This window comes from Columba livia, chromosome 7 (genome assembly GCF_036013475.1).
Source record: "Columba livia isolate bColLiv1 breed racing homer chromosome 7, bColLiv1.pat.W.v2, whole genome shotgun sequence".
NCBI lineage: Eukaryota > Metazoa > Chordata > Aves > Columbiformes > Columbidae > Columba > Columba livia.
Window position 1 is genome coordinate 15827046 of NC_088608.1, and position 13576 is coordinate 15840621.

General features: G+C 48.5%; 1 protein-coding gene across 3 annotated transcripts in view; it reads left to right on the forward strand.

Annotated features, from left to right (window-relative positions):
* The window catches only part of IGFBP2 (insulin like growth factor binding protein 2), an 87586-nt gene that overhangs the window by 70334 nt on the left and 3676 nt on the right, over positions 1 to 13576 (forward strand). For all 3 annotated transcript variants that reach the window (XM_021290295.2, XM_065070675.1, XM_065070676.1), the window contains 2 exons: positions 10983 to 11206; positions 12714 to 12854. In XM_021290295.2, coding sequence (XP_021145970.2) covers positions 10983 to 11206; positions 12714 to 12854 — 365 coding nt within the window. The remainder of the gene's footprint in view (positions 1 to 10982; positions 11207 to 12713; positions 12855 to 13576) is intronic.

Genomic DNA, 13576 nt, shown 5'->3' on the forward strand with positions numbered 1-13576 from the left:
AAGGCCAGGTAAAACCTGTTGTTCATATGTTGTACAACACCTGCAATGTACAGGGTGAGTGATACCTGCTGCATAGCAGCCATTTGAGTTTTGGCTGGGGAGCCTTACCTGGGCCATGCTTAAACCTTGTGCAGGGTATTTGGAGAGGGATTTAAATGCGTGCCACAATCTAGCTGAAGCTGTCCACTGTTCTGGGATAAACTCCATGCGAATGCTCATCCCTCTTGAAGCCAAGGGATTCCCTGGCATTTTCTTGCAGAAGCTCAGTTTTTTTAACTATTTTGCTTTGTTAACACAGGCATGGATGGTTTGCTCTAAATTGAGGACCACCCCACCACCATATACCAGCAGTTCCCCACTTTAAAGGGCTCTTTGCCAGTAGCCTGGGTATCTTCCAAGCCTTATGTGGTAGTCAGGTCCTCCCACCAAGAAAGGGATGCTGTGTAGATCAGGTGTGTGGCAAACATACCAGGGCATGGGTGCTGAGCAAGCTGCACATGAAATGGTTTCTGGAGCTGTTTGAGTGAGTGGAGAGCTGACCGTTGCATATCTGAGCTTTCCTTCCAGTGATTTAGCTGGCTTATCACATCTGTCTCCATCACTGTGTTTTGTGGTGGTCTGTTATTTAAACTTTGTAATGCCTCCCTACATGGGAGTGCAGCTGACTCATCTTCCCCTTTCTTTTCTTCCTTCCTCTACCACAGTTTTATGACTCTCTCTTCCTGTCTTCTGCTCAGCGGGAGTCTGCATCCTCCTGAGGTTGTAGCTTGGGCAACTTCATGGGTGGCCCAAAATACGGAGTCCTTTGGAAACAAAGTGAGAGCCAGCCCTTTTCTCTATAAAGACAAGAGACCAAAGCAAGGACACAGCAGGGTGAAGCAGCAGGCTGCCTTGCACTGCTTCCCTCCCACCTGCGTGGGAGGAAACTTCCCCTTCCAAAGGCCAAATGACATTGGTCTGGCCAATGCAGTAGGCTCTGGAGGTTGGAAGTCACTGAAGGACCATAAAGGTAACATGCATTACTTGCATGTGCATGGCTCTTATATGCCATAAACAGTTATTATGGATCAGCTGATCTGCAGTAAATTGCTGCCTTCTAGTAGCCAGCCTATGAACCTGAGCTCTTCATGGCGGTACTGCATGTATGCATGTGTCAATCAGCAGTGGGACAAATCTGCAAGTCTTAATTTTGGCAAAACTCCTGTTTATTTCAATAGCAGTGTTGTATCAATAAAAACTCCATGCCTAGAGAGTGACAGTTGCCTTATTTCAGTAAATGCAGATAGTAAGATGAATAGTAAACATGCACGATAAATATACATGCAAGGCCAGGTTCAGTCCCTTCTCACAGTGTACTCTGACATGTGGGTTCAGATTCATCTCTGCCTTGACCTGTGAGAAAGATAAATTGAGGGTTAAAGAAATCCAGCGATACGACTGCAAAACTGAGTGAAATACTGCCCCAAGAGCAGATCAACAAAGTGTTTTGACATACCTTGAAACAAATACAGTGTTATTTAGCTGGAACATCAAATGAGAAGAAAACCACTATCTGTGAGTGGCTTAGACATGGGCAACTCAGTAATAGCTCCCATGAGGAGGGAAGGACAGTGTCTGAGTGCTTGGGGCAGGTGGGAGATGCTGGTGGGCTGTAGACTCACAACTAAATTACAGCAGATGTTGCCTCTTTCCACCCACAGTTCCGTGCTCTGGTTTTATTTGGAGGCACTTGTGCTTTGTACTTGGGGAATGCAGTTTCCTGGGAAAAGATCAGATGCAGGGTTGGCTTTGAGGGCTGATGCTCAGCCAGGGGACTGCATGGGGACAGTGGTTACAGCAGACCCTGAGGTGACACTGTTGGTAATTGCTGTTGGGCTCTGGCAAGGTTTCTCAGGAGAAGGTAGGAAGGAATTACCATAATAATAGTGTATTTCGAAAAAGGCAGGCTTTGAGGAAATGCACAGTGAGATTTTGGTGTGTGGTGAGGGAAGCCCTGAACTGCCAGCTAAAAAATCAACTGTGGAAAAGTGAGATGTTATTTGAAAGCTAGTAATACAAATGACTGAAGTTCATTCCATTTGCATGTGATAGTTATGATAACCAGAGAAGTCAAAGTGGCTGAGAAGGGAGTGGAGCAATACTGGAGATAGGTGAGAAACAGCTCTTGCATGCAGGATGGGGCCCTGCTCTGACCTTTTGGGGTTTTAAGCCTTTTTTTGCTTTACCTGTAGTTTATTTTTCTTCCTGATTTTGAAGCTTTTCCACCTTTCTGCAGGGCAGGTGGTCGGACTTCTGGCCTCTCTGCACACACAGTTCCCCGGTGTGCAGAAGTACTCTGCTGTGGGCTCTTCTGGTCATGCCCTGTCCAGAGCCACTGCCCCATCAACCATTGATCTCAGTGGGTGTTATGATCCAGCACCAAACAGCACAGTTGGACTTCCAGAGCCACAGAACATCTTTCTAGTGAGCTAAACCATCCTTAAGGAGGCAGAACAGGCAGAGGGTCTCACCAGAAACAACACCTAGACTATCTCCTGTAGCTTCTCATATGATAAAGACCATAAAATTTACCTCAGCCACCTCTCCTTGTAACACGATGTTTTGTATTTGGCTAAAACATCCTACTGAAGAGATGTGTTACGTAGGTTTGAAGACCCTGATGGGCAGATTTGAACACTTCTTCCAGTAGCACATCTTTTCTTGGTGCAGGTTCAAATTGATTTTTGGCAGTTTGTCTCCAGGTAACTTGGTGTTTGCTTGTCGCTGCCTGCACCTAGAAAGAGGTGAGAAGAGTCTGAACAGGTCCTATATGTTTGAGGGAGGCAAAAATGTTTACTGTGAATTTGGAGGAGAGTTTCTTGTTTGTGATTGCATGTCCATCAGATCACCAGTCCTTTATCAGCCCTTTCTGGCAGGCTGCAGGGTGTTACACCTGGGAATCAGTCCTGTTAAGATTCACAGCTCCTGGAACTCTGCTAGTGTCTGGCTCTCCCACAGGAGAGGTGCAGCATCCCAGTGCCAGAGATCATCTAGATAATAATTAACATGCAGGCACCCTCACAGAGGCTGTGGTAAGGAAAGCTCTTCCGTGCTTGCATAGTCTGGACTGCGGGATGCAAAAGCCCTGTTGGGCTTGGACTGGGAGTCAGGCTGTGTTTCCTAAAACAAACTGGGGAAATAAAGGTAATTCAAACATAGCAGTAAAACCTGAAGGAAATGAATGAAGTGGTTTTGTGGTCTAGTTTCATTCTGGAGATTCATGGGAACTGAGAATTTAGGAGCTGAGCCTGTACTACGAGTCGGTGCAGTCTTTTTGGGGTGGCTGGGGCACTGAAGACCATATGGATGCCTGTAAGTGACTAGGGAAGGAAAGCAGAGACCTGGCCTGGTGAGGTTAATGGCTCATTTCGTTCAGGCAGAAGCCCCTAATGACTAAGTAGCAGCTACTCTGGGGATTTTACAGATTGGGTCAAGGTCAAATCGGAAAGCTGCAGTGCAATTAGTTTAAGCTTGAAAGTGTTTTCAAGTTAATTCATTTGGTTCTGCTAGGAAGGCTGCAGCTTTGTGGAGGGCTAATCGGAGAAGTGTGTTGAAAGGGCTGAGATATGGTTCACTAACAAGGGGGAATGCTTTTATGGTGGCAGGGAACTCGGAGACCTCACTCAGCAAAAACCTTCAAAAAATGTGAAGGTCTTTCCCCTGAGAAAACTGCCTTCACACGTGTTGCAGCTAAGCACATGCTCAAAACCTCTGTCATCAGCCACAAGATGAGACCCTCTGGATCCTCAGCTTTTAGGTGAGTCTGGAGGGTCTCTGGTGGAGGTGAGTGTTGGGATGCTCAGCAGCCCCATGCTTGGGGGAAGAAATGGGTGAAAGAGAAGCAGGATTGCAAGTGGAAGTTGGGTAGATGAGTAGACTTAAAGTGTTCCCCTGAATTTTTGAGGGACCTGAACAATGTTTTCCTTATTGTTCTTGGCCTGCTGTGAATGGCTGGCATGGGAGGGAACAGGATGTTGCAAGCACCACTTGAAGGCTCAGTGTTGGAGCAAACCTCCCCAGTGGTGGTTTGTGCTCCGCTGGGTCCACACAGAGCAGGCTGGTGATATGCTACATGGCCCATCAGTTGAATAATTTGGAAAGAAAGCTAACAAAACAAACCCTGCTATTTTATCTCTCTTCAGCCTGCTGCACATTTCCATGAAATGGTGGAAACTTACTATTTTTGAGAATTGTGTCCCTGTTTGAGATGTAGTTGACATTTGCTGATGTGTTTGTAGATATATTGGGAGGTGGAGGGGGAGGAGCACTAATGGGGAGACAGGCAATCATGCAAACACATGCAGAAACAGAGGCAGGCTGTGTTGTTGCACAAGTCCTGTATCCTTGGGAAACCAGTCTACAAATATGATTTAAAAAAAAAAAAGGCAAAACTCTTTGAAGTAAAGCCTGGGGGAGGGGACATCTTGGTCCTTCTTTCATCTGACATCAGCTCCCTTTCAGTATCACTTCTGTGCTTGTTCCAGGCTGCCAGAGGAGTCTGTGTGCCATGGGGCACAGGTGCACTATAGGGGACTGTGCAGTGGGTAGAGGATTTTTCTCTGGCTCTGGACCTGGGTGGATAAAGGAGGGAAAGTTGCCTCCTCCAGCCATGAGGAATGGGCAGGCAAAAGAGTGAAGCAGGCTGCTGAAAGCTGCACTGCACTGAGTCAGTGTCCCTGGCGCTTTGGAGGAGCACAAAGCATTTCCTGTGGGACACCCAAGCCAAAGGAAGGCACTGGGTTGCCCCTTGGATCACCCCTTTGTGCCAGCTGCTCAGGGCAGGGAGAGGAGCTTGCTAAGCAACCCCTGGCCAGAACATGCTGTTCCCTGCCTAGTCCTGCCCTCCGTGCTGGTAGAGATGGGCTGAAAAGATCTTATAGCAAAAATAAAGGGTGTTTGCAGAGCCTCAGGGCTCTCAGCCCCAGAGGATTTCGGAGTTCTTTGTGGACATCTTATCACAGAGGTGGAACAAGCTCTTGGAGACTGATGCAGGAATTTTTTTGGCTGTGGTGTGCGATTGCCTCACTGTTACTGAGCAAGCTGGCATGATGAAATAACCCTGGGGACTGCAGGCAGGCAGAGGATCCCAGGAACCCGCCCTGAGGAGCTCCTTGGCAGATGGGGAGATGCTCCACACTGATCTCCTTCTCTGTGTCTCATGGGAGCCTGTGATCCTGAGAGATTTGGGAGACCAGCCTTCCTGCCAGCCCTCCCAAAAGCTAGGTGGCATGGTTACCCCTGAGCTACCCAGGAGTGCTGGTTTTGTCTTCTCTGCCACCAAATTAAGTGCTTAAGAATCCATATGTCACCTGGCCGGAGCTGGATGAGGCTGAGCAGAACAGGCTGCTGGCTGGGGAGAGGGGACTGGGAGGAGGTATGAGGGGGTCCCTGTAGTTGAATCCAGAAAGGGGTCATGTGTGACTCCTCCCCAGTTAGTCCTGTCAATGGGATTAAACCCAGTCTAGATGCAACCTTTGGCTCCTGAACTGCTGATTGCCAGGAGGAGAGCTAGAGAGGTACTGCTCTGTGATGGTGTCCTTCCTTATGCTCCTCCCCTGAACATCCATGGGTGGCCTTTGTGGGAGATGTCCTGCAGCAGAGAGGCTGCTTCTCTGCTCTTCATCCCATTTGTATCCCTTCTCCCATTGCCTCCTCTCCTACACAGCCCATTGCTAGTGCTCCCTCTATAGCGTTTCACAGAAGACTGAAACTTGAGCAGCTTCTGGAGAAACTCCTCTGCTTTTGGAGAGCTGCATCCAGCCGGGCTTGATTATGCCTGGGGCAGACCACATCCTGATGTCTCTGTGTTTCCCCTCCACTGATGTATGTTGTGTTGTGGCTTAGTACTTTGCAGTTTGGCAGTAGTAATCAGGAAACCCTGGGCCTTTTTTTTGAGGTAGGGTGGGCTGGAGGGCTTGGGGAGGACTTTGTTCCTGGTAGCCCATGCAGCAAGGGAATTGCAATGCCAGTGTAATCTCTGCTGGCAAACATTTTCTGAGGTGTCCAAGTTCCAGGTCAACAACACCCACATCACAGCTGTTGCACAGGAACCTTTGCCCAGGGCTCTCCTAGAAATACTTTGCAGACTGATGAGGCAGAGGTCACTGGGGCTGTGGTTGGGGTTTGTCTGCTCCTTCCCCACCTTCCTCCAAGTAATTCTCTGGCCATGGCTATTGTGCATGTTAAAGGTCAGGTTTAAAGGCCCTGTCTGCTCTCAGGCTGTGAAGAACAAGTGCTTGGGCTCCTGGCAGCCTGGGACAGGCAGCTCTGCTCCTTAATGTATAAAGTGGCAAGCAAAACCCAGATCAGGCACTTAAATTATCCTGAAATGGTAGAACTAGTGGCTACAAGAGGCTAAAAGTGTTTTAGGGGAAAAAATAAAGCTAGATGGGACAGAGAACACTTCTCAGGGTGAAAAATCACTCTCCGGATACTGCATTCCTGCAGGTCTGAATGCTGTCTCTGCTGCGCACAGTGCGGTGCCAGGGCAGGAGCACAGGCTCCTGTGTTCGCTCATTGATTCCCTGCCTGACTTTGGGCAATGCTCTCAAATTTTTCCATGCCCTTGTTTCTTACTGTGTGCAACCCAGGATGAACACCTCTTTCTCCAGGGTAATTAATGAGCTGCAAAGTGCTTTGATGTCTTCAGAGGTAAAGTGCTGGCCCATGGAGGCTGTGATTGTTGCAGGAGGGAGGTGTGAGCTAGGACCTGCGTCCAGTGGGGCTCCAGGCACGTTGGAAGGCCATTTCTGCGGGTCTGGGACCTTTAACACTATGTAAACACCCAGGGCAGATAAACAAGTACATGTGAAACCATGCGGGCAAGCTGTCATGGAAGGAAAGCAAGTGCAGAGAGCAAGAGAGCAAGTGCTGGAGAGGGTGGCTGCAGTCCTTGGCATGGTGCATGTTCCGTGTGATACAGCCTGGCCCTCTCATGCTAAGTGAGTGCTACTGGCTCGATCCTGTCCCACAGCCCAGATATGCTTTGGGGCTCTTCAAAGGGATAAAGATGTATTTTTAACTTCAGTCAGCTGCCTTTTTTTTGTTTGTTTGTTTGTGTGTGTGGTGCTTTTTTCTTCTTGTAGCTCTGGAAGTGGCAGGTTGTTTTTAAGCCCCTCTGTTTCTCAGCCATGTTGATGGAGGTGCCTGGAGGTCTTAAACCAGATTCCCAAAAACTTCAGCACTGGAAATTGGTAGCCACTTTGGAACATGTTGGTGAGACTGTGCAGCTCCCTACAGATGTTAGCTGATGGACATTTGAACATGCTTTCACCTCAGCCAAGTCCTCACCCCATTGAAGCCAATGGGAATTTTCCTTGAAAAAGGCCATAAAGAAATCATTTTCTTGGCATAGAGAGAGGTGTTTCATGAGCTTCTCATCAGTGTTCAGGAGACCTTCAGCTATCTGCTTTGATTCTTGCTACACTTATCCCACCCTGCACAAAATGCTCTACCTTTTGATCCAAAATAGCACAGGAGAAGTTTTCCACATGCCACAGGAAAATGGAGGAACTATAAAACTTAATTGTTTTGGAGTTTGGCACCACTCTGTTCACAGATATATTTAGCCTGAATTGAAATTGGTCAGCAAAAGGGTGTTTTCCAGGATGACAAATGGATTAGGGTTGTATATCTGAAGCAATTGCATACCTGCCCATCCCATGCCGGTGGGGTTGGCGGGTGACTTAGTTGGTTGGTGGATAGTCATAAGCAAGCACGCACAACTTGCTTTTTTTGGGCAGTTTTTAAAAGCATTATCTGGCTGAAAAAGGCATTGTTTGGCTCTTGGCATGCTCTGTGTTCTCCCAGCCCCAAGGCTTGATGTCTCCACTTTTGTTGTTGCTACCCAGCCCACTTGCTCTTTGAAATGTGGTTCGTCACACCTGATGCTTGGCCTCCTGCTGTGTGTGCAGCTCATCCACGAAGGTAACACCAGTGCTTTGCACGTGGCGCCAGCCTCTTCTGTCCCATCTCTCTTCACCAGTGTTTGAGCTCTCCCTGCAAGCCCCAGGGGAGGAGAGCTCCTCCCAAGAGCAGCACTGGATTTGGGACAGGGAAAAGCTGTGATGGGGCTTCAGAATCAGCCCCAGGTGGGTCAGTCCAGCTTGGCAGCAGGGCAGAGGTATGGCTCACTGTGCTGGCTTGGCCTTGGAGAGCTTGCAGCTGATAGCAGCTTAGACCTTCCTGTGATAGTGTCTGGGGAGCCAAGAACAATCTCTCCTGTCCCTGGGTGTGTTCAAGCACATGGGCTTGCACACTCTGCTCCCATCTGTGGTTTTCTTTGGGCTGACATTTGTTAGCATTGGAAAGTGAGAAAAATGAGCAAAAATATTATCAGAAGCAGGTTTTGTGAATGAATCAGCAGACAAGAGGCTTACCAGCTCGCCTTCATTTACTAGCGCAGTGCTTATTTGGGCAGATGTCTATATATTTTAGTTGGAGGCAGGAAGGAGTGAGAATCATTGGGAGAAGGCATTGCTTCCAGTTTGCTGCTTTTCTGTCAGTTTGTACCATCAATTTTTCTGAATGAAGCAGTGGACTGCAACATGTCTGAGATGCTTCCCTGCTGCACTCCAGTTCTTTTGCTGTTGTTGACAGTTTGGTGGACATCAAGGAGAGGAGCATAAAAGACGCTGGAAAGCTAAAACCCTCCTAAGCAGCTTGTTGGGTATCAGAACCTGGCCAGCCTTGCCTGTCTCTTGCATAGTGCTTTTTCATTTGATCCTGTCTGAAGAGCAGCCTCATGGCCTTCTCTCTTCTCACTATGTGTTTCTAATTAACGGGGAGACTGGTGTATAAACAGAAGATTCCTGCTCAAAACGTTCCTTGTCCGGCTGCTAGGATGACAGCCAGATGGCAAACGCCAGGCAACAGCCCAGACCTTGAGCTTGCCCATCTGGCTATCAAACCTGGTCCCAGTTCTCATCTGGAACCAGTACTGAGGAAAGCCATGGACTTTGCCAATTTGGTTTTGCCCATGTTTGCTTTTCACTTGCTACCTAAGCAGCTAAAAACCTGCAGACCAAACACATTTAGTATTTCTGGGAAGTGGAATGATCCCAGTATTGGGAGATCTGAGGCCAAAATGGTGAGGAAGTTCAAAAGGACACTGGACAAATCCATTGGGGATTGAGGGATGAGTCTGTCAGTGGCTTTTAAATCCTGTGGGTCAAACTCAGTCTGCAGCAATGAAAGTGCTTTTACTGCTGGTCTGTAGCACAGATTAGGAATGGTTCTTCTGATATGTTTCCCCAAGCAGCTGCTGATGGCCTCTTGGGGATGGCATGCTCGGCTGGGGTGGCTCTTTGATCCAGCCCACTTGGGCCATTTGCTTGCCATCAGTCTGCAGGCTGCTGCACATTTGCTGAGTAAGTTCAGACAAAACTTTTCTTGCAGTTCCCCCTGTGTGAGTCTGGGGTTATAACACCTGAAAAGAGCTTAGAAAGCTGTGGCAGAGATAAAACACTTACTATTATGATTTTTTCATTCTCTGTCATGACAGTAGAGGTATGCCCTGACAACACATCATGATGCTGCTTCTGGGAAAAAAAAAAAAAGTTAGAATCGTGTGCTTGGTCTTCCATGAAGCACGAGAGATCCAGAAATTAAGCATTGTTACACAAGCTGAAGCCTTGTTTGCCCTCTGTCATGTACGGTTTGATGTGATTTCTTCTATATAAGTGCCTGAGTTCTATAGTGCTGGAAATATGAAATCAAAGGTGCTGGAGAGAATGCTGGTGTTGGGAGGCTGAGTGCTAAAGTTCCTCCTTTGCATATGCTAAAAGATACTTCATGTTTGTCACCACATTAGGACCAGAATGGCCTGGTCTGTCACTGGTGTAGGACCTGTGGAGCTGCTGAAGAGCTCTCATATACAAAGATATATACAGAGATGTACTTAGCCTGGGTTATTGTGTTGAGAGGTGATGGGCATGCATGTGTTGACTCATAATTTGGGCTCAAAGGACCTTTAGAGGTCTTGGTCCGAGCCTCTGCTTAAAGTAAGGCCAGCTTCAGTGTTAGATCCAGCTACAGTGTTAGACATGCTTGCTCAGCCAGCTCAGACCAGGCACCAAGGAGGGGTCAGCTGTCACCTTCTGGGCTTCTGGAGAAAGCAGGAGGAATTGATCTGTCTTTGCCACCATGAAGTCCAAAGGGACTGGTGTCTGCAGCACTGTGGCCATTGTGTGGAAAAAGTCCAGTGTTTATCCCCAGATTTCTGCTAACTGATTTTGAAATTGCTGAATTCGCCAGGGGTTGTGCAGCTTGTAGCAGTGGCAGAGTTGGGTCCAGGACATGTGAGGCTGTCCCATGGTCAGCAGAAATGGCAAAATGCAGGAGTAGGTGGAAGCTAAATGAGTAATGCACTGTATGACAAATGATGTGAAAGATCATGCGGCAAGGATGATCACTGAAATGACAGGATCTCTGAGGGAAATTAGGTGGCTATAAAACAAAGGAGAGATATTTTTGAAAGCAGGCCTGAGAATTTATTTTAGCACATTAATATTGAGTAAGTATTCCTGGAGATACTCTGGGGGATGATAGATGGACTTAAGGTATTGTTACTAATCACTGTGGTTTTGAGTTTTGAAGTTGAAGTACAGTTGGCATCTCCAACCCAACTGGACTTCTGATGGGAAAATTACATTCTTTGGGAAGTAATTTAGAAGGTCAAAGAAAAACCAGAAAGAACCTCTCCAGCAGCTATTTCCCCTGCTCTCTAAACTGTCTGTTTAGTGTGGTAATAACTCCAGAATGAAAGGATCTGTTCTCACCTTTCAGATGAAAGGGCTAATGCAATTTAAATTTTTTTTTTTTCATGCAACGATTTTATGGCTTGGTAACCAGCCACACTTGAAAGCAATCCAGGATGGGATGAACACGTGAGAGAGTGCTTGGCTGAGCTTGACCCTTTTCCTTGTCCGCCCTGTCTCCTGCAGATAATGGCGATGACCGATCTGAGAGCATCCTTGCCGAGAACCACGTGGATGGCACCCCAGGGATCCTGAGTGGAGCTGGTGGGAGGAAGCCCATCAAGACGGGCATGAAGGAGCTGGCGGTGATGAGGGAGAAGGTGAATGAGCAGCAGCGGCAGATGGGCAAAGTCAGCAAGGCCCATCACAACCACGAGGACTCGAAGAAGTCGCGGCTGTCGACGGGCAGGGTGAGAAGGCAGGGATTGTGGGGGGCTAATGGCAGCTGCAGGCTCGCTGGGGAAGCACTGAGTGCAAATGCCTTAGTGATATTTGCAACAAACTGTCTTAAAAAGAAAAAAAAAAAAAAAGAAAGAAAAAGGGGGGAAAGGGTGGAGGAAAAAAAAGAGGAAAAGCAAACGTTTATTTTGGCCTGAAGCTGTGGCTGAACACACGATCTGATGAACTTTGATGTGCTGGCAAGGAGGCGTTATTTTCATTGCAGCTTCACCTCCTGACAGCAGAGCTGGGGCAGGGGGGTCCTGCTGGCTCAACACCCACCTCTGCAAGGGTGTGAGCTGCCCTTTGCCCAAGGACTGGCTTTCTCACACCCTTTGTCCATAAGCAAGTGCCAGGGATGGCCCAGCGGGATTTGTGGGGTGGAAAAGTGCCTGTTGCAAGGCAGTCCCAGTGCATATTAGGGGGGTCTCAGAGTCCCTGAGGATGGGCTGTGGGGCTGTCATGTAGCAGCGAGAGTGCCCAGAGTCCTCCCTGTCCCTTTCTTCCCTGTCTTGCTGCCCTCCAGTCCTTGGCTGTGGTTTCCCTCTAGTGGGCAGCTTGGTCAAGGCAACTAGATGGGATAGTGATGAAAGGCCACCACAAAAGGTCCGTAATACACATCTCTATAAACATATGGGGTGTTTATATCTGGGGAGTGCAGGGACAGAAAAGAGCTTTAAAAGAGAACCTTCACCCCTTCCAAGGAACAGGCACAGCAGAGGTTCAAAACAGTGCAGGCACCATCAACTTAGGGAATTCCAACACTGCTGCTGATCCTTTGTGGGAAAAAAACCCAACCAAACAACCACAGCAACTCCAAAAGCAGAGAAACAGAGAGGTATGGACTCACTCTGGCTTACATCAGGTGTAATTCAGCCAGGCTGTCTTGGCTGGGAGCCCTGGCTTGGAGCTGCTGTGGAGCAAGTGGGTACCTCCAGAGGCTGGCTGTGCTGGGTGCTCTCGTTCCCAGGACTTCCCTTCCACTTCCATGGGGTCTCACATGCTTTGAGTTGCAGTTCTGAGCCAAAACAGCATCACAGGTGTGGGGTCTGGGCTACGCTCATGGAAACCCTCCTGGTCTGTCTGAATTAGTTGTGCTTCACATCACTTGTCATGACCAGTGGGACCCAAGGGAGCATCTCTGAGGCTTGTCTTCCTCTGTGCCTCCAGGGCCTGTGACCTGGTGTCATGTTGGCTCCTGGCCTTGTGAGGCACGTGGCACTTGGGAGAGATGTGTGTGTCTCCCTGTGTGGATCTCCACACAACGGCATGTGTGGACATGCAGCATTCTGATTTTCGATTCCTGCAGGTGAAGTCTGTAGCAGGACCCAGTAGCAACAGGCAAACCTGTGTTAGGAGGAGGTACACATGGGTGTTCATCCCTCCTGGTGTGTCTGTTGTCTAAAGTGTTGACTTTGAAGGAGCTGTTGCCCTGATTATTTTTTTGGTTTTGTTTTCTACTTTCTGGGGTCTTTTCAGACCCCTTGTCAGCAGGAGCTGGATCAGGTCCTGGAACGTATCTCCACTATGCGGCTGCCGGATGAGCGAGGTCCACTGGAGCACCTCTACTCCCTCCACATCCCCAACTGTGACAAGCATGGCTTGTACAATCTCAAACAGGTAAGCAGGGAGACCCAGAGCTCCAAGGCTGGCTGCATGCCCAGCAGGAGCCCTTCGCTTAACATGGGGTCACACGCAGCTCAGGGCTGGGCTGATGTCACTTTAGTAAGACCTGGGTGCATCTGCAGCCACAGGCTAGCAAGTGGAGATGAGACCCACATCTGTGCTTGCCTGTGTGGAGTCCAGAAATGGAGTATTTGTTTAGTTCAGAGCCTCTTCTTCCCTGCAAGTGGAGCTTGTCTGTCCATGTCTGCTCTCGTGTGCTTTGAGCCAAGTCTTGTTCTGGCTGGGCCCTGCTACAGGGGGAAAGCAGAGAGGGGCTGAATGCTGGCCAGTCCTGCAGATGAAGCAGAAAGCACTTCTTCTGGGGTCAGGAAGGTTTCTAGTACACTTTGCTGTTTTTTCTCCACGAATTGAGGCTAGTTCCATAGCTCCAGGAAGGATTCCTTCCAAGCAAGGTGGGGGTTGGGGTGCAGCATCCATCTGAAAGTATTTACAGGGCCCAAAAGGACTCAAATGACTTTGTGTGTGTCTGAATTTTGACTTCTTGGCTTCATTCATGCAAAACCAGCAGGTGTCAGCAGCTGAGGCATGGGAAAAAGAAGTCAGGAAAAACCTCTTTGGGCAGCAAAACACCAGCTTGTCCAGAGTTGACTGGCAGCCACATGTGAATAGTACCTGGATATGAGCAATCCTTACAGCTATGTGTAACTGAGAATTTG